Here is a 21,422-nt window from a genome sequence, read left to right as displayed (position 1 = left end):
AAGCAGACTGAGGGTGGCAATTCTTTTTAACAGAAGTTGGGGGAAGGAGTAGTTTGGATGCATGAGGCTTGATACACACAATTCTAAAATTCTGGTGAAGATAGCTATGCTTCAAAGTATGCTATGCTTTGTAGTTACGCTGCAAAGCTTTATTGTGAATGTTTTGTGCACCCAATGGCTAACCTCACAAAGATATGCTGGTGTTATCTTTCTGAATCCTTGTCTTTGTAGTAATATATGTAGAGAAGGCAGGAAGACCTTGGGTATCATCCTCAGGAACACTTCCCATCCTCTGCTTTGAGACAGGGTATATTATTCACCTACAGTTTACAAATTAGTCTTGACTGACTGCCCAATTAGCACCATGGGTCACCTATGTCTACCTGCCCAGCACTGGTTTTAGAAGCAAGCACCAGCATGCTTAGCTTTGATATGCATTCTAGGAATTGGATCAAGTCCTCATGCTTGAAAAGGAACCACTATATTGGTTGGTATATCTTCCCAGCCCCAAGACATTTAATTTCTAAGTGAAAATCCCTGTATATTTATAGTATTGACCCTAGTCAGCATGTGGATTAATGCTTAATTTGACCACAGTTACAGTGTTTTAAAAATATTTTTAGTGTGCATATGTTTGTTTTGTGGGTGGTGTGGTGGTCTGTGTGTGTATGGTGTATGTATCTGGCACATGTATGGGAGTGCATAAGCAAAGGTTAAAGCACAACATTGGTGTCTTCCTTTATCTCTCTGCATGGTATTGACTTGACATGGAGTCTCTCGCTGAACTGGAAGCATAGTCTATTCTGACTGGCCAGTGAGCTCTCATGATTTGCTTGTCTCTACCCCACAATGCTGGCATTACAGGCAGATACAGTCATGCCTGGGTTTTTATGTGGTTTTGGCTACCTGATCTCAGGTTCTCATACTTGCATAGTAAGGTTAGAGTTCTGTAACCATCATCACAATCCATTTTTGAAATGGTTTTATATCACCCTTCATCAGAATATCAGGATTTGTAATGAATTCCAGCAGGTTTAGGACAAGGATGAGACAAGTAAGGCATTTGCCCCCACATGCAAATATAAGTGGGTATCGAAATCTCGTTCATTGGAACAAACGACACTTTGGTGGTGTATTTCTTTTTAAAAATGCAAGCAGAAAAAGTTCTGTAATGAACAAGACATAAAAAACTTAAATCAGAGTTGTTTCTGACTCTTGGACTTGTTCTGCAAAAGTAAACTTGCCAGACTAATCCCACCATTGTTATCTGTGTTTTTATTCTTCTCCTTTCAAACTATGCCCATAGTAATTGCCCTTTTTATCTCTATAGATTTGTTTACTGGGGACAAATGGGATGCTCTATAATGGTATATTCAAGAAGTAGAGTGGAGTGTGGTTTGGCATTTTGTGTTTGAATTATTTCACTTTGACATTATGTTTTCAAGGTTCATCTGTACTGTTAGGATGCATGAGTAATCTCTTCTCTTAAGTAAATAGTATTCCATTGAATGGATATGCCACAAGTTCTTTATCAGTTTACTAGTTGAACAACTGCTTTGTTTCTATACTTTGTCTATTACAACTAAAGATACTATGGACATTCATACATTTTACTTTGGGGGTATAAATGACAGTAAAATTCTTTTGTCACATTTTCACTCTCGGCCTAACTTCATAACAAATGGCCAGATTATTTTCAAATATGACAACACCATTAAGGTTTGTACTTATGTTCTGAGAAGTTTTCTAGTTTTAGCTAAGAAACTTGAGTAGACGCTTGCATAGTCGTAGGCAGACTGAGAGCACATTGAGAAGGGCAATACTAATAGGGGAAGGTGGGAAGGTTTAAAGAAATGCTCTATCTTCTTTCACATTTTGCCCAGATTTAGCCCCTTGGCAAATGTGAAGATATTTCAGTTCAATTAATGAGGAAACTTTCGTAGGAATATTATGCAGCAGTTAACTGTATCCAGAATCTGGGTATCTATGAGCATTGTAGCAAACCTTAGGCATTCAAGCATCGCCAGTGACACACTCACCTCGTAGACAAGCACACAAAATGCCGTGATGACAATTTGTCATTGGATGGAATGTTAAATGAAAGAACTCTGAAGTTGATGCAGGTGAATACCAGATGGACATGAGGGCAGTAAGACCACAAAATACAAGCAGGTATTCTGTATTACACACAAACAAACCTTGGAGAAATATCACATCCTTGCTGCATAAAAGCACCCAAGGAAAACCAAAGACTGTTAAATATTCCAAATTCATTGGGAGGATCAGGAGGGCTTTGTGGATCACGAGGTTCTTCATTGTTGTCTTCCAAGTGCCACTCATAAGGGCTAAATCTGCTGACTAGGAAGAGAACTACACTGACTCCAATGTAAGCGAAGACAATGCACATCCAGATTTCATAAGCTAAAGGATCCAGGAATGAAAATACGCCTGGCTTTGATTTCTGAGGCTTCTTTATCATGATGGAGATCCCCAGGCTCATAAATGGCTTTGAAAAATCTATGACTTCTTCACGGACCAATGTTATAGTGAGGGGAGCAACAGCTATATCAGCTCTCTGAAAAACAAAGACACAGAACACTTTAACAGACAGCATTTCCTTTATCATTTTCACTTAATAAATGTCTTTGGTGGAAATATAGTATATTCGATCACTGTAACCATCTGATTTGTCAGTGCTATGATTAGAGAAGCAGGGTCATTCAGTGGGCTCTAAATTGTTTTATTTTGTTGGTCAAACAAGGAAATGCCCTGGTCTTTTGTCCTTTGAAACATGGCTTAGGGGAACTGACTCTATTTTCCTCAGATTTTCTTTTGATATGTCATATACCTCAACTTGTATTTCCTTATGACATATCTAATCTAACTCTTGTTTTCTTATTTTAATATTCATAGTCTTATGTCTCTCTCCCTTATTTTACTGGAATTTTTGTATACTGTGCACAACGACCCACCTTTCCCTTGAGGTATTCGGTGTAAGTCTAGGCTGCTGCCTTGTCTGTTAAAATATGCATCATTTGAAGACAGAGACACAGTATTTGGTTTTGTATATATTATTGTAGTACGTTCTAAAAAATGTATATGCCTTAATTAGTTGCTAGTTGTTGAACATAGTATATGAAAAAATGCAATATTTCTGCAAGAGAGATACAAGGATAAAACAACTATTAGAATATATATTATTTTATCAAGTCAGCTATCTTTCTGGTGATAAATATAAGCACAATATCAACACATATCAGACTGATAAATAAATGTTAGCAGTACACTGAATAATTAACTCAGGTAAAGGCATGTCACCTTTTTATATTAATTTTAGAGAAATGTGGCATTAGGAATTTCTGCACTTATTTTTCTTCTACAATTGTTCCAATTCAATGCTAGTAGGTTTTAGTGTGGAAATCGTCTTTAAAATATACCTAGGGAAATAAGTATGCTATATCAGATCTGTAGATCAGATCTGTAGTAAGTTACCAAGGACACTCGGGGTTTTGTGTGTGTGTGTGTGTGTGTGTGTGTGTGTGTGTGTGTGTGTGTGATAAACATAGCTATGCTTCAGTATCTTTACCTGTGGGAACAGGTGGAGGAAAATGGATGAAGTTTCAACTAAAGTATATTGACCAAAAAAGAAAGAAAGAAAGAAAGAAAGAAAGAAAGAGAGAAAGAAAGAAAGAAAGAAAGAAAGAAAGAGAGAGAGAGAGGGAGGGAGGGAGGGAGGGAGGGAGGGAGGGAGGGAGGGAGGGAGGAAGAAATTTACTTTGGTGAATTGAATAGGGCAACTCAAACCATTTGCTATCTCTTTCTTACCTCAACTTGGACTTCCTTATGACATAGTTAACCTAGCTTTTGTTTTCTTATTTTACCATCCATAGTCTATTTCCCTAATGTTACTGTGATTGTCACATGAATAAGTGTTCCTTATTTAAGGGGAAATGTAGATGATGAAGAATTCCTCACGTTTATTGGCCGCTTACTTTGTGTGAGGCACTGTGTCAAGCACTTTCTATATATTGTTTGAATTCACTCTCCTAGAAACCTTGAGGTTGATGCAATGACCATTCTTTCTTCAAATGATGTATGCTGTAACAGACAAGGCATTAACCATGACTTATACTCACCATTTATAAGGGAAAGAGGCTGAGATTAGATCTCTTGTAATGAGATTCAGATCCATTGGCTTATCTAGCAACCTGCTGTCAGTTGACACTTGCATATATGTACTACATACTATAATACTTTGATCTGCAATGCAGATGAGTTATTCATGCATCTGTAAATACCTGCTTACCCATACTACTGTAAATAACCCCAATAAACTTATTGCTTTGCCAAGATGAATGTTGGTGGAATTGTTGTTTTGGCCTGTCATTGGTGCTATGCAGGTAGTGAGTAGCCATTTGTTCATGTCTTCCAAAGGAAAAAAAAATCATACAACACATATTCAGTTAAAATCATAGGGAGTTATGTTTACCAAACACCACTCCTTTCACTTTTAATTCTTCTGTCACCCTACCCGTATTGCTCCTCTACACATCACAATCAATGTTCTGGAAACTGGAACTTCATTATCTCTGAATGAAAGCAGAACTTCCACTTCACGATCTAATTCTGTAGTCCCTCTGATTTGTTAAAATTATTTCTTGAACTGTAAACTTGACTGCCAGACTCAAACACCTCCTGTCAGACATCAACTGCTCATGTGACATCACTGGGCTTTTGCATAGTATACTCTTTCCTTTGGCTTTCTGACACTAAAGATGTCAGGTTCTCTTATTACTTTTATGAATATTACTCTTTACCTGCTTTTTTCTTCATAGCTTCCATTCTCCACCAAGGTATATTTTGTAATTCTAGAAGTGCCTTTTAGGAGGTAATCACTGAAGGTTTGTAGAACAAGACAGATCATTCAAGGTCCTGTCATTTTTTTTTTTTCTTTATTCAACATCATCATCTATGGCTTCAACTCCCTTCATATTCCAGTGAACTCCTTAATCTTCAGTTCCACACTGAAGATAAGATGAGAGGCTATGACAAATTTTACCTGTTTTATCCTTTGCCTGAGGCCTACACCTGGTCATAAGAACAAAAGCTCCTGATAAGAATGGACTTGGCCAGAAAGCTAGCGGGGGTTTTTGGCAAAGATAGCTTGAATCAGCTAGAGTATTTTCATGCCAAGAGACTTCATATACAAAGGGGCCTCCACTCAGTGCCAACATGTCTCTGCCTCCTGCTCAGAGGACACAAATATGCATCTAGTATTAGTCTCCATTTGATCTCATTTGAATTTAATTACTTAATTTAACATTTTCTTCTTTCTTTAATCACGTAAGTCTTAATCTTTCTAGGAGAAATTGCTAAAAAATTCTTTTCTGTCTTTGAAGGTAGAACTAAGTGGGTATTTGGCATGAGAAATTCACTTTATTTGGACTGAATTTAAGGGAACTGAGCTCTTTTCAAGTTGGTACAGAATGGAAGATCGAGACACCTGATCCCCTTTAAATGTACAATCATAGGCCTCTTGATATATGGCAAGGTTTGGTGGAGGGAAAGAGAGGGGTAATGGTAAAATTACATCATAATTTCAAAACGAAGGAAAAAGACAATGGCTGAAGTAGAAAAACAAAACAAAGCAAAACAAAACCAAAACCAAAACACCCTTACCAAAAAAGCCCACAAAAGAAAACTCTGTAACTGCCATACCCATCACATGGTAAGCACCACTAAACACTAACAAGAGGTGGCTAACAGAGAAGGAATAACGGTTTATTGTTTAGTTCTAAGGAACATTTAGCTAAAGAACAGATTCCCAAAGGAGTTTAAAGAACTGAGTTTAAAGTACTTTTGAATCACAAAAAAACAACAGGGCTAATCTGTTCCCCTCAGGTTCTTGCCTCTTTCCCTTAGCCTAGCATTTCTAATTTTCTGAATTTTTTCTTTCTGGGAAGTCTTTTCCTGCCATTTTCCCTCTTATGAGACAGCATGTTACTATGCAGCCCAGGTTAACCTGGAATTTACTGCATGGCTTAGGCTGGCTTCAAATTGGTGGTGATCCTTCTACCTCCGTCTTGCAAGTGCTGGGATCTCAGGAGCTTTTTCAAAGAAAGTATACTTTTTTTTTTTTTTTGTACTGCCCCAGTGGAGGATGAAGGGTGATGTTAAACCTGAGCTCAATGATGTGGCCTGGATCCAAAACAAGAATTTACCATGCACCCTTAAGGGCCCTTAATAAAGACCTGCAGATTGAAAAGGACAAAAATATAGAGTCAAGTAACTAGAAGAAGACTCAACCAATAGAAGCTAAGAAAACTGCTGATTGAGCCCTCAGGACAGTAAGATGTGTGGGAGACTGGAGCTTACATTTTTTATCTCTTTTATCCTTTGTGAGAGACAAGTCACAGAAGTGGAGCATCAGCTCAGAGGCAGCCCTTGACCTCTCCTGCTACTATCCCTTCCTACGTATGAGGAAGAGGAAAGAAAATAGCATTGGAGGTCGATCAAAGGAGGAAACTGGGTGGAAGAGATGATAAGAAGGGGAGAGAGGCAGGGGGAAGATCATGTGTAGGGAGAGCAGGAGAAAGAGAAGGGAGATAGGCTGGGGTTAGGGGCAATCTCTAGGATTTGCCAGAGACCTGGGATGGGGAGAGTTCCCAGAGGGTCTAAGTGGGAGACTCTAGCTGATTCCTAGCAATGGAGGATATGGATCCTGAAGTGGCCACTTTCTGTACCCAGGCAGGACTCCCTGTGGAAGGATAAGGACGGCAACCCTCCTACAAAGCCTATGACACAAACTGAGTCCTGCCTACAAGATGTGCAAGGACAAAGAGCAGAGTCTGAGGGAATGCCAACCAATGACTGCCCCAAGTTGAGATCCATCCTGTGGGCAAGAAACAATCCTCGATACTATTAATGACACTCTGTTATGCTTGCAAGGAAGAACCTAGCATAACTGTCCTCTGAGATGCTCCACCCAACAGTCAATGGGAAGAGGTGAAGAGACACGCAAACAGTAGATGGAGCTAGGGGAGTCTTATGGAAGACTTGGAAGAAAGATTAAGGGTCCCAAAGAGGATAGGGACTTCATAAGAAGAACAATAGAATTAACTAGCCTGGACCCTTGGGATCTCCTAGAGACTGAATCACCAACTGAAGATCATACGTGGGCTGGACCTAGGCCTCCTGCTCATATGTAGCAGATGAGCAGCTTTGTCTTCATGTGGGTTCCCCAACAAGGGGCAGGGGCTTCCCATGAGCCTGTTGACTGACTGCCTGCATATGGATCCTGCACCCCTAAATGGATAGCCTTGTCTGTCCTCAGTGGGAGAAGATGTGCCTAGTCCTGCAGTAACTTGATGTGTGGTCTGGAGGGATTTGACGACCAGAGGGGAGCTTCCCTTTCTAAGGGGAATGGGGAGAAGACTTACATGAGGGCGTACTAGGAGCAGAGGAAGGGAAGACACTGGGTTGTAAAGTGAATAAATAATAAATTTAATAAAAAATAAAATTTATCCGTGTGATTGTAGGTTATTTCAGAGCTTATGTATGACCTGCCTGCCACAATGCCTGTGAAATAATCAGCTTGATTACCAATGAGAACATGGAGAAGCAGATTACTAATAAGTGTTCAAGAATCCTTAGTTTTCCTGGGACTGCCATGGCATACAGACAACAGGGTTACTTTAAAAGAAAATTAAAGATTTAAGAGTGATGGAAATGTAAAAAAAAAAAAAAGCAACCACCCAAATAAATTAATATTCATATACACATATAACACGTTTGCATCAAATCCACCCACCCTCTGAAATTCCTCCCTTGATATTTGTTCTTGATGCAAGTCAGCTGTAACTGCATGAAGGATTATGGCTAGCACTATGGAGCAGGTGAGCTTCTAACTTAATAATCAAGTGTCTCTCTTTTGGTGTCCTAAACCACTCCATCAGCCTTTTGTCATCAAACCTGTGCTGCTAATAGCAGCAGAAAAGTCACTTTTAGAATACTAGGTGGGTAAATGCTTGGTATGAGTGTGCTCCAGGTGACAGACAGAAACCAGCAAATGGTAAGAGCTCAGGGTGAGACTCTACTAGTGTTTTTAACTTGCATTTTGACTACTTAAAGGATTTTAATCAAGTAGCTTAAGAATGGCTGTGTGGGCTCAGTAAACACACTAAATTAAGTTTGATTTTTTTCCCCACTTAACCAGTGGCAAACCCAAGCAACTGCGTTATTGAAGGGGATTTAGCTTGAGGGGATTTATGATCGTTTTTATAGGTGGGCAGCCAAAGTTGTAAATATAAAACCTAAACTCCCAACAGACTCCTATGCACAGGGATCATGAACTTAAGAAGCTGACAAATTTTAAGCAGAGATGACATTTAGTGTAACTGTAATTTTACAAATTGTTTGAGATGGGAGGCTTGTTACATTTTAAAGTATTTTCATCTGATCAGCTCATCTAAAATTTGTAACCCATTTGAAGATTACGTTTAAGCAGGAACTTGTCAGCCACTGTTTCAAAGCATTTTCTGATAGCAAGGGGGGAAGGAAGAAAAAGGAAGAGATGTATCATGCAGACCGTATAAGAAGCAGACGTGATCTGCTCCCTGCTCCTTGCGTTAAGCCTAAAACTCTAGTGGCCTTCAGCAGGCATTTCCTCCTGAAATGTGTTAGAAAAAAAAAAAAGAGTGGGGCAGAAGTAAGGTGGACAATAGGAATACAATTGCTCTGTGTTGGGGAACAGGGATTAAACTGCTCTATTGGCTTTACTCTATGAGATGTTTGTTGTCTGCCATGGTTAAGATCTGGAGAAAGGGATGGGGACTATTTAAATCAGGGCAACAACAAGCAGGGTCACAACAGGATCTTCTCATTTCTTTATCCAGAACAGATGTCCCAGTATGGGTCTATTGATTTGGACTCCTTGTCCTTGGGGAACTGAGGGATTTAAAGACCCACTGAAGATAAACGGGCATCTGGGGAGCTGGATGAAGGCCGTGTGATGCTAAATATGGTTGGGAATATTTTCTCACCTCTCTGCTCAGAATAGCAGACTTTCATGTATCATTAATGCTCTTCCCTGGAGTCTATGTGTCTGTTCAGTAGAAGAGCACTTTTATCAAACCATCAGTCCTTTCTGCCAGAGCCCAGTGTAATCACCTGAAGATTAACAGTGAATTCATAGTATCTGATACTGGGTCCTTGCTTCTCTGCCTTTAACTGGGAGGACAGATTGACTCTCTGCCTTTGTTAATGGAAAATAAATCTGTTTTAGGATAGTGGCAATCTAAGGTCATTTCTTACAAGCAATGCAATGTCATTGTAAGTAGTATCTGCTGAGTTGCCATTTCTCCTGGGAGGGAGAAATAGTCCGGGACACCCAAGGTCCATGACTTGGAATCTTCATGTCAATCTCATCTTCATTCCTGAGCTTTCTGCTATTTTCCAAGTCAGAAGAACCAATATGTATGATATTGTTTCTGGCCTTTCCAAAAGCAATCCCGCATCATCTTTATTCTCAATTCTAGGTGTTAAGGACCTAAAGAATGTGGCAGTGACCCACTGGGAGGTGTCCTCTTCATAACTGGGGCTCCAATTTCCTCCTAGCCTATTTCTTGCCTTTTTTTTTTCTTAAAAAAAATAAACCTTGTTAGGTCATATATCTTCTCTTGAGGACAGAACCTTCCAGCTATTTACGTTGTATTTTTAAATATTTCAAGAGATAACTAGAGATTAGTATTGCATTGCCCTAGAGGGTACATAGAAATGTAATGAGTATCTTAGATGGAATCACTCATAATCCAGCTAGAATGCAAGCCGTTTACCCTGAAGCCATGAAGAAGTGACATATCTGACTGCAGTAATATCAAAATTCTCATACATCGAGAAGCTTAGTGAGCTGAGCCAATGTAAACCAATGGACAGAGCACTAGACCAGGCATACTGGTATTCAAGTTGCCAAACTGTGATGTTTGTGCTATTGTCAAAATTTGCCACCTCCCCTCCTCCCTGCGAAATTGCTGTCACTCTTGTGCTCCAGCAGGCTTCAATTTCTTGGTTTACTCAATGGTCAATGCTAATGTTTGGGCCCTGGTGGGTCTCCTAGTCATCTGTGAAAATGAATTAGATGTTTGGCTAAAGAATATTTAAGAATCCTGATAGCCACAAAATGTTCTTTTAAAATGCCCTCTTAAAACACTTGCTATTTGGGAGCAGTAAAAACTGGTGGTGTGTGAGCCATTTGAGCTGGAATGATTACTATGTGGCAGTGTTACAGAAATCCAGCTCAAAATCAAAATTGCTAAAAGCAGGTGGACAGTTTCAAGACCACAATGTTCTGAAGGGCTTACGTAATGGGGAACATTGTATGCTGCTGACGTTTGTTTCAAAAAATAACCTTCTTAGAGATACAAGGTGCCCCAACATCAACTTTGATTTGAATTTCTTTAAAGGAAAAAAAATTCAGGAAGCTTCTGAAAAGAGACTAATTGACTTCTTTATTCTTTACCAAACTCAATTTCTTTTGACTTTTTCTTGAGACTTCATCGCAGATACAGAAATGTTTTTGGCAAAGCTTTCTCCTGCTCTGCCTTCCTTTCCTGCTCTGATCCTCAGTCATACAAAGGTATAGGAAGCGGTACTGGAAAGACGAACCCGTGCCTATCTGTTTAGTTTTCCTGCTAAATGCAAGTCATAATTTTCCTGTTCTCCATCTTTTGTCCATTAGGCACTCTGGGAAATCATCACTTTTTTCCTCTCTCTTTTTTTGAAGCAACTTGCAAACCACAAGAGGTCAGGACTGCCAGAAATGCAAGCCTGTGCTTTCATGCCCCCACCATTTCTATCATGTACAGAGATGTTGAAAAGTTTCTAATGCCAAAAGATGAAAACTTCTCCATGAAGATGAGGGCACATGTAGTTTCTTCTATCCTCCTCTCTGACAGCAAACTCTTCCTCCTAGCATGACAGGAAAGTCTAGTTTTCCTATTCCTAGGTTTTAGAGGAAAGTGTAGTTTGACAGTCTACTTCAGTGGATTGGTTTGCTGTCAGTTGTCCAGAATCACTTTGTATTATTCAGCTTAGAAAACATCAGAGACATCTTCTAGGTCAGGAAAGGGGAGAGGATGTGCCTTTAAGAGCCTTCCCTGGCAGAAAGGAAAGCTCTTCCCAGAGCAGCAGGAGGATGAGAGAAAGGTCACTTCAGAAATCTCACCTTTTCAAAATTGAGGAGATGAAGTCTGAATTACTAAACAAAGCGCTCTGTATTTCTCAAATTCCCTCACTTACAAATAGATGAAGTAGAGAGAGAAAGGGATGTGTAGAGATTAAATCATGCAGCAGAGAGGACATCCCAGAGGAGAAACCAAAACACCATGAGAGTGTTGCACTTCATCTGAACAATGTCAGGCAATCTCTTATCCTACATCACCATGCCTGACATCTTGCTCAATGCTAGGAGGGCACTGATCTATTTCCAGACTGTGCTAAGTTTCTTTGGAGACACTACAGGGCTCTGACCATTCTGTTTGGATGGGCTGGTGAACTGATGGACTAGATCAGATAACTGGAGCAGTATTAATTTATACCTCAATAGAATTCCATGCTACTAAAGCCTCGACAACTTCTCTCAAGAATGGCCAAGGCACCAAAAGATTTTTATAATAAATTTCAAATATTATTCCAGATGAAATGGGCCCCAAACAACTTTTACTATGGGATAGTGTGGTGAACTTATTAAAAGCACATGAACCTCATAGATCCAAGGCACTGTGTTGTTGTTACGGTCAGAATGTTTGTGCCTCTCTTTATATGTTCAAATTGTAATCTGTAAAGTAATGTTATTAGGAAATGGGGTATTAGGAAGTGGTTACTCTATGAAGCAGAACCCTCATAAATAGGTTATTTATATAAGAGGCTTCAGAGACTAATTACCCTTTCCCTAATGTGAGGATGCAACAAGTAGGTACAATTTGTGAGCTAGAAAGCTCATCATTACTAGACAATTAAATCTTTGATCATGAACTTCTCATCCTCCAGAATAGTGAGAAATCAATATCTGTTGTTTGTAAGCCACAAGTCTAATATACTTTCTTATAGCAGCCTGAACAACTAAGATGGGCCCTGCAGGATGCTTGGTCTTTGGAATGTAGTTTCCATTCTTAGTTTAAATAGTCTTACATATACAATGAGGTTACTAATGGAACTTCTTCAAACGCATGTTGTGAAGATTAAGGTACAGAATGTGTGTAAAGTACTTAGCACAGTAGGTAGCAGCCAGTGAACACTCTATAAGTGCTAGTTAATAATAACAAAAACATTGCCTTATTTTTCCCACCATGAGCTAACTTTAATGAATCTTTGTCAACCATTATTGTATACAGGTATCGATTCATTAGGGCAAAGAGTGGGTTTTCCTTATGTAATGTACTAAAGTGCAGGAAGAGCTATAGGCAAGACAATACGTTTTGAGTGTTGGAGAGATAAGGGACAAGAAAGAGAAAACATTGTCACCTGGAAAGTGAGAGGCTAGTACTATGTCAAAATGGTTGAGAGCTGCTTAGGGTCCTCCAAAATCAACTGAGTTGTTGTCTGTCCCTCTCTGGAACTGGAAAACCTCTTTTTCATTTCTTAGTTCACTTGTGTATCATCTGCAACTCAGTCCTGCCCCAGTTCCCAAGGCCAACCTTGACCTAAGACAGGTGGTGATTGGCTCAGGCCCCACAGATGGAGGAGGGGTTTCAAGTTACTGTGCTGTTTGTCTGGCAAGAGGACAGTGTCCCAGTTTTGATACCTGGGGCCCAGCCTCATTTTAAGCCTTAGTTCCTATTCTGTGTCCTCATTTTTAGAAATAAGCTCCATCTCTTATGCTGGTTTCCAAAGGCCTATTCTAAAAAACATATTGAGGGACCCCAGTAGTCTTTTATGATTGAGTGACGCCCTAGTTGTGCTGGTTACCACTGGAGTCATTTTCCTGGTCCTCCACCCAATAGATACATAGGCGTTTGCTTCTTACCAATTGTGACTTTCTCAGCACACATACCTCCAATTCATTTATCTTCTCAGTATCTGATGTCTAAATAGGTACCAATTATAGCAAGTGATTCTAGTCTAGTAGAACTAAATATCTTCTGATATTTAGATCTGAACTTTGGTTATTAGAGATTGGTTTATGAAATGGGTAGTTCTGGTGGCCAGTTGTACCTATCCTCATATACTTCATTGCTCTGCTTAAGACCTTCCCTGAGACCAAAACCATTTAAAACACCAAGGACCTGTGACAATACCACTATAGTCTTCTTCAAGTTTTATCCTGTTTTTTAAAGCGGGGGATTGCAATAATGTAGAGCTGATTTGCTAGTGTAAAACTAGAGGTAGGGATCCAGCTAAATGATAGACAGATGGCAAAAACCTTAACTAAGATAATGTCCATGGTTGGGAGAAAGAGTGCTTTTAGATTTGAAAGACCTAGTAGGACTCATACTGCAGATTGGTTCATTAGACATGAGAGAACCAATGAGGAGAGATGGAGATACTGCTAAGAAACTACATGGGTAGGTGGTTCTGGTACCTAATTCAGTGAAACACAGAAGGAATAAGGAAAAGACTCTCAGTAGAGGGCAGACTGTGCTTAATGTGGCCAAATATATTTCCTCAATTTTATTTTCCTTTTTGTAAAATAACCTTGTTGCTCAAAGGATGCTTTCCTAACCTTGTTGCTCAAAGTATGCTTTCCTAACCTTGTTGCTCAAAGGATGCTTTCCTAACCTTGTTGCTCAAAGGATGCTTTCCAGTATGAGAAACTAGGTCTTTACAGACTCATGAAAACTCTGAAATCTGATAAATCTTAAGACTGAACATTAGATCCCCTCATTTTCTTGTTAACTGAAAAGAATAGAAATAGATAACAATGGAATTGAAAATACTTACTCCATAGACAAGTTCCCCAACCATGCCATTCCATATTTTAGTCTCTGGATCCCTTGCGCCATATTTCCCATCACCGACAATGGACAATTTGTATTTGATCCTTACGTGTTTGGCTATTTCATAGGCTAAATCGACACAATAGCCTTCATAGCGCTCATTTCCTTCCAGTTGCTCATGATTCTTTTTATACATTACATATGGTGATTCCTTAGAGAACAGAACAAAAGGACAAAGGATTACTCGTATCCATTTTTCCCCTAAGATTCAGTAAATGTAATAGGAAGACACTTTCCTTTCTGTTCCTATTGAGGCTCAGCGTATGGAAACGACTTTTTTTTTTTTTTTAAATTTTGACTTAATAAGGAAGGAAGCCTCAATCAACTATTCATGGGGCCATGTTTTCCTTGGACCCCCCAAACTGATGATTTAATGTAGTAGAGAAACATTTAAGATTTTTTCCCCATAGAATTTGAAAGCAGGACTAGTTTTCTCCAGTGAAGTCTTTTGATGTAGTTGAATTGGAAAGTACTATCTCCTTTGGTACATAAAGAGGATTTGCCTTTGATTTCTCAGGCTGTATTAGGTAGGGGCTCCAGCCAGCTCAGACAGGGCATAGGGAAATACTGCAGTCTTTGTGAAGCTGGGGTGTTTGGCTGGCTCTTTTTTTCTATCTGAGGTCCACCATACAGTTCTTAGGATAAAGTGAAGAAGAGAATTTGATAGTGCTGTGTAAATGCCATACTTGTTTTTACCTGAGGTACACACTTCATTAAAAAAAATATACAGCTTTTGGAAAACCATTTGGAAACAACACTACCCCATCACATGTCTATAGTTTATTGTATTTTGTGGAATACTTCTATATAGCTAACTGTGACTTTGAAATGGTCCTAAGACATAGGTAAGAGGTTATTATTATTTATGTCCATTTTGCAAATTGCAAAAATAAAAACCTGAGGATTAGAGACTTGCACAGTTATACAAAGGAATGTTAGATCCAATATTAGAACATTAACTGATTTTCTTTTTTTCACATGACAACCCTACACAATGAAGAATTAGACTCTTTATTCTGGTGAAGTACCATTCTTTTAGGAGGGAAGTAGAAGAGGACAATGATATGTAAAATTGTTCCTCATTCATTCATTCATTCATCCATTCTCTTCCCTTTCTTGTTCTCTGTCTTTCTTTCCTGAGTATATTGCAACTGAGCCCATACCATGTTACTTGGGTAGAGGGCAAAGGGACAACTTGCAGGGGTCAGTTCTCTCCTTCACCTATATAAGTTCTGGCCATCAAACTCAGATCATTAGGCTTGGTGGCAAGCACCTTTACCCACTGAGCCATTCCCTCTACCCCTCTTTCCTTTTCTTCCTTTTGATTTTTTTGTAGAATCTTCACACATACTTCATTCTGGATGATTATCCACCTCTTCCTTTCCCTCCACCCTTACCCCAAACCCTCTAGATGATTTTGTCCACAGTATTTTCCCTTTCATGTTGATATCACATGAGATCAATGTCCCTACCTCATTAACCTCTCCCATTAATATCTCTTTGCTCTCATAGGTCTGCTATCAAGTTTCTTGGTCTTTACTCATACTTACTCCTATCAATTTACAACTGGAAATTAGCATCTGAATATGAGAGAGAGAAAGAGAGCATGTAGTATTTGCTTTTCTGAGCCTTGGTTATTCTACTTAGTATAATATTTTCAAGTTCTGAAAACTTTCCTGGAAATTATATAATTTAATATTTCTTTATGGATGAATAAAATTCCATTGTGTATAATGGCATTTTGTTCATTACGAAGAGGTGCTTGAGGGTTCCTGAGCAGCCGTTGTGTTAGAACTTCTGCATGCTTAAACTCAAGACTAGCTGAATAATATTTTTAGAACTGTTCGGAATACTTAGAATTGAATAATACCTAGAACTATTCCGAAAGCCTTCCTGCTGTCTGTCCACACTTACCAGAATGGTAGTCACTACGATGGTCCTGTTCTCTGAGGATGAGCTGTCATTGCTGATTTGTTGATCTGAGAAGGGCACAAACCTTTCATACTCATTCCAGTAACCAGCCTAGAAAGAACAGACATTTCATCTGGATGCCCATTTTTCTCTCAAGAAATACTAAGTGGATTTTAGGAAGCTTGACATTTATAAGGATTGATACCCTGGTCCTATCTATGTTTTTACTGCCCTCAGGACAAAAAGGATACATCCCGAGTTGTGCTTGCTATTCCTTGATCTTAAGGATTCCTTTCCTCACTTCACCTTTACTGACAATTCTGCCAAATACTTGAGCCTGCTGTGTAGTGACCACTTTTTCTATTAACATTCTACAGCAGAAAAATGTTTGGGATTGCAGAAAGCTGATACATTGAAGCCAAAAGCCAGTTAATAGCTGGTAGATATGATGCAAGATAGTTTATATTCTAAAGGTTTATCACACGGCTACAAAATCCCCCTTATGTCTAACTCAGTGAGTTAGAAGCTAACTGGGCATATACAATTCAGCTATGAAGAAAGACATTTTGTCTCAAGTACTTTGGGTGGTGGGTTGGCAATGACCTACTTTCATTTTTGTTTGTGAAAAACCATACGTGCCTAGGAAGATTCTGTTTAATAGCATGCTATAAAGTTTGTCATTCTTGCCCTTTGTTTAGAAAAATTGTTAATAACTTGTGAGTCTATTACTTTTATAGGAATTAGAGCGTCATCCTCTTTAATAAGATATGGTTGGAGCATTATGATTACAAAACTCTATGTATCTTATCTCTGTTCCTTAGCAGATGGAAAGACAGAAACACCAAGTGGGGATTTCTTTGTATATTTCTCACACATCTTCTTGTATGGGCATGCTCTCACCTTTGGAGAGACATTTCTCTCATTGTCTGTTTTGGCTACTTACTTTTCGAGAGCCTGAGACTTTCATTTCATATACATCAATGGTATAATTTGTCCTACGTCCATAAGTGTCAAATTGGATGTTTCCAGTCATTCCTTGTACTTGCACCTGGTAAAAAGGCAACAGGTGAAAAAAGTTAAACTAGTTTTTACATTGTTGACTCTAGGTCCCTAGGATGAAATCTTTGAGGATTTTCATTTCAGGTCATGGAATTCTATGAGGCAGATCAAGTATTCACAAAGCCTTATTTTCTTAAAAATGTGTTCTTAGTAGGCTTTTAAGTTATAAAACTTTAGGTGAGTATTAGAAGTGGTCACCTGTATAATGTAGTGAGATGTCTTTAACCAGTATTTCAAAGACTTGAATATTTATAATAGTCCCTTCTTATGAGTTTACTTTAGGCTGAAATAGATTAATGCATTATTCTGCATTATGTGTTTCTTGTGGGGTGGCATTGTTTCTAATCCTCATAGTTCCAATATTTGAAAAAAATCTGGTTTCCACAGCATGACTCAGTAATCCTAATCTGTGACATGGGAGATCTCAGAAGTGCCAATTTCTCAGAACTATTTAGATGATTAAATGAGTTCCAAGTTATGCCTGGTATGCAGTAAGCATCCCAGTGCAGTCTGACTAGGTTAACATTCACAATTATTTGTTTATTATTCTGTGTCTCTGATATGAGTATATGTAAACACAGGTATGTGTGTGCTACAGAGTATATGGAGGTCAGAGGATATTTTTCAGGAGTTGATTCATTCCTTCCCCTGTGGGATCTTGGGATTGACCTCTGGTCATCAAGCACCTTAACCCAGGAAGTCTTCTTTCCATCTCCAATCTGAATTCATTACCAAGCAAAGTGACTTTAGCTATTTATTTGCGAGGGTTGCACATTTATGGACTTCTACTGTGAGAGAAGCAGCGTTTCCCCCCTATTTAAAGTATATGTCAAGGTACAGACAGGTGGCAAAGATCAGAGCTGCCATGGAGAGATAGTTCAAAGACTGATGAAAATTTGTGGACTTCAAGGAATCAGGAATATCGAGTGCTCCACAACAGAGACAGAAGTGTTAGAGCTCCATTCTTGTTTTGGGATGCCCAATTCAGAGTATATATATGCCCCAAGGGTTCCTAGTCATAGGAAAACGAAAGGCCACATCTACTGACAGATTTTCTCATCTGCCCTACAGTTTAGAAATATCAAATAAAGACTGTCAGTCTATCTGGATGTTTCACTTCCTGAGTAAGGGTCAGAGATTTTAAAAAAAAATAATCTGTTTTTTTTTTGTTGTTGTTGTTGTTGTTTTGTTTGAGGATAAGCTGACAAAATATCTTTCCCTTCATTTATAGAAAATGACAAGCTAGCAAACAAGTCAGGGTCAGTAATGGGGCTATACTGCCAAGGGGAAAATTGATATCAAGGCTTTGGGAATAGTTTTTAAAAGAAGTAGATTTCTGAGTGCCAGTAAGAGACCATGAGACTGCTTTGATATGGCAATTCGATCTGACCCAGCAAACGTAAGCACTAAGCTTGCAGACCACGTGAGATGACAGCTCTAGGTAAAGAAATGGGCCCTTTATTGATGCATTATTCAGTAGGATGAAACTGATGCATGTTGTGATGTTTGATAGAGCTGAGACAATTGCATAGAAATCCTTCATTGCTGTGCATACTCAGGCCTTCAAGTCTCATTTAGAATTACACATTTCAAAAGACCCAGGTTATCTGAACTTGATTTATGAGCTGGGCAGTCAACAGGTGTTCTAGAGATGCCAGCCCTCATGATATAAAGTCTTCAAGGAGTAGGTATAGAACTGGACCACTACTCTAAGTGAAGTCTATTTTTAGGGATATAGACTAGTATTGAATGTCAGTGACAGCTTCCCACTACCTTATCTAGAATCCCTCTTTGATCTAAACAGTTTTAATATTATTTACCTATAATTTTACTAATCTATATATTCTGGATTGGGAGCATCTCAAGGAAAAAGACATTCATTTTCTATGTTTTCAACATTAATGTAATTCAAATACGAGTTCTCCTTGGCTTGTCTCATATTTGCATACTAATATGGAGCCTAGTACATACTCATAGGGGCTTACTAAGTGCAGAATGGATGGCATGTCTATATATTCATTTAAATAGGCCCCACCCCATACATGCTTCTATCTAAAAACAATGGTTTGGTCTCTAGATTTCTTTAGGGGAAGAAAATGATTTATTGAGAAACAATGATTCTTAGTCATAAGGAAGGATGCCTGTACATCGTGCAATCTCATTTTTAATGAACGTCAGTAAAAAGGGATTTTTAAAAAAATGTAATAAAACCAGGCTTATTTTCAGTCATTTTGAAGGACCATATTCCTTTGGAAAGTCCATTGCTTTCTAGAATAGAAACAAGATGAAGGATCCCTGTGATCAGGTGATTGGCCATTAAGGCCTAGGAAGGAAGGTGACTTATTTGACCTGTCCTTTGAACTTACCAGTGAGTTAAACTTCCAGAAATTTTTCTTTGTGACAGGATGGTTGGTCCAATTGATTTATATCCAAGTTGGTTTCTTATTTTCTATTCTGGTGGCCACGTTTCTACTTGGGGGAAGTGGTGGTTGATGTTATGAATGGTCAATCAATTAGAAATGCTGGCTCCTGCCCATGAGGTTTTGTTGATGAAAACTCATTTTGATTCACTCTGAGGCAGTTTTATATTTCACTCATCATTATGTTCCACCTGACAATACAAATCTTGTAACTGCTAGGAAGGTGGAATTTAATTAGCTGCTCTTCAAAATCATGCACCGCTGCTTCCATAAAACTACACTCGGGGCATCTGTTAGGGAGTTGACACAATGACATAAAAGTCTACACAGTCTGAGAATGGCTCATATCTCTTTCTTGGAGAGAGACACAGGGGCCACTAACCTCTCTGGACTGAATGCATCCAACTTGGCAAATTAAGGCAGCAGTAAGAGAGCCAAATACACAAAATGGTGTATGTTATGAGGTTGTCCCCGATTCTTCATTGCTGAGTTGTGCATAGAATTATCTTAGGATGGCCTATCTCTTTGTTCATCTGGATGTCCCTACATCAAGATAATTAGTTGGAAAGAAGATATCCTTGTACTCTTGGAGGCTCATTTTAATGCATACAGGGACGTGTGGCAGGCATAAAGTTAAATATTCAGGAAAGAGCTTTGCTTGGAAAGCTGCAATGAATGGGTGATATTGCTCCTAGTGTAAATAATGGAATCTGTTCAAAGCACACTGCTTGAAGCCTTAAATGATCTCTTACCCAGTAAATACTAAAAACAAGTGACCTATTTGATCATCTATCCATTGATTCCTTGTACTTTTCTTTAGGCTTTTTCTTTGTGGCACTGGACAAAGCCTCTTAAGTAGGTCTAGAAATGCACCATGTTCCTGCATTCTACCATGAAGAATAGAATAAGTGTTTTCTTTGACAAGAGAAATACTATCACACTGGCTCAGTTCCACAGTCCATTCAGGCTTCTAATTTGTCTGATGAACCCAACGATGCTGCTGTCCTTTTTAATGCCCATCTTGGATTTAGGATCATTTCATTAAAAAATCCCAAATATTCCTAGGAAATGTCATAATTGCAGAAAATATGTTATTTTGAAGCTACTTATTAATTCAGTGTATAATTTTGGAGGGTACCAAGTTTCATTTACCAGGTACAGTGCAGCATAGAACCAAAGATTTATTTGCACTAAATTTATTTTTTTCTAACTTCACAGCAGACCTTTCTATTGGTAGAATTATAGACTTGTGTGACTATCCACACATATCTTTTCCGCACAGCCTGAGATGCTGTTTCTTAGTCCATCCTCCTTTGGGACTGAGGACTTCCTTTTTGTGTCTTTCTAATGCCTGTCCTCCCCAGAAAGAAATTGTCCTTACCATTTTCAGAGCTCTCTCAATATCAATTCCTTGACTCCAGGGCACAGCAGGATTTGCTAAGCAGTCTCCAGCACTGCCTCTGCGGGATACATCTACTCGCTGCCTCCTCAGGTATCGGAAGGCTTCTGCTATGACCAGTATTGCGTCGTGTGTCAGTGCAGATGTATACTAAAATACATGCATGAAAAACAAGATAGCATGACAAATGACATCCTAGAAACTTGCCTTGTTCCTTGTGTTTTTCATTCACTTTCACCTTTTGCCCTACAATGATATCATCCTAATTATTCAAGTTCAAAATTCTCTGTGGGCAAGCCTGACTTTGATGCATTCAACAATGATGCCTCTTACCCCATGTGTGCACATGTTAGGGTTATTAAGATCAAATGGCTCAAGGGAGTCTCTTTCTTGCTCTCAATACTGTTTCATATTGAGTGAGTGAGTATAAAAGGCTGGATATTTTATAAGAGAAGAAATGCATGTGATGTTAAAGGACGGCATGTATAGATTAGAGAGGAAATAGCATATCCTAAAGCAAGGCTGAGTTATTGCTGTTTGTAATAGAAAATTCAGATCTGCTGTTTACTTAGGGGAAAATGGAAATAGCTAAGTTAGACAGCTTGAAATTAATTTGGAAGGAAACATTAATCATTTCTGTCT

The 21,422-nt window shown here is 38.9% G+C and overlaps 1 protein-coding gene across 3 annotated transcripts in view; it reads right to left on the bottom strand.

Annotated features, from left to right (window-relative positions):
• The window catches only part of Gria3 (glutamate ionotropic receptor AMPA type subunit 3), a 265,112-nt gene that overhangs the window by 61,015 nt on the left and 182,675 nt on the right, over window positions 1-21,422 (bottom strand). For all 3 annotated transcript variants that reach the window (XM_029473262.2, XM_021152663.3, XM_021152661.3), the window contains 5 exons: window positions 20,763-20,930; window positions 16,846-16,950; window positions 15,906-16,013; window positions 13,936-14,142; window positions 2,199-2,575 (listed from right to left, as the gene is read on the bottom strand). In XM_029473262.2, coding sequence (XP_029329122.1) covers window positions 2,199-2,575; window positions 13,936-14,142; window positions 15,906-16,013; window positions 16,846-16,950; window positions 20,763-20,930 — 965 coding nt within the window. The remainder of the gene's footprint in view (window positions 1-2,198; window positions 2,576-13,935; window positions 14,143-15,905; window positions 16,014-16,845; window positions 16,951-20,762; window positions 20,931-21,422) is intronic.

The sequence above is a fragment of the Mus caroli genome, unplaced genomic scaffold (genome assembly GCF_978045245.1).
Source record: "Mus caroli unplaced genomic scaffold, Mus_caroli_1 scaffold_5, whole genome shotgun sequence".
Classification (NCBI taxonomy): domain Eukaryota; kingdom Metazoa; phylum Chordata; class Mammalia; order Rodentia; family Muridae; genus Mus; species Mus caroli.
Note: the sequence above shows the minus strand (reverse complement) of the source record. Positions and strands in the feature narration are given on the sequence as shown.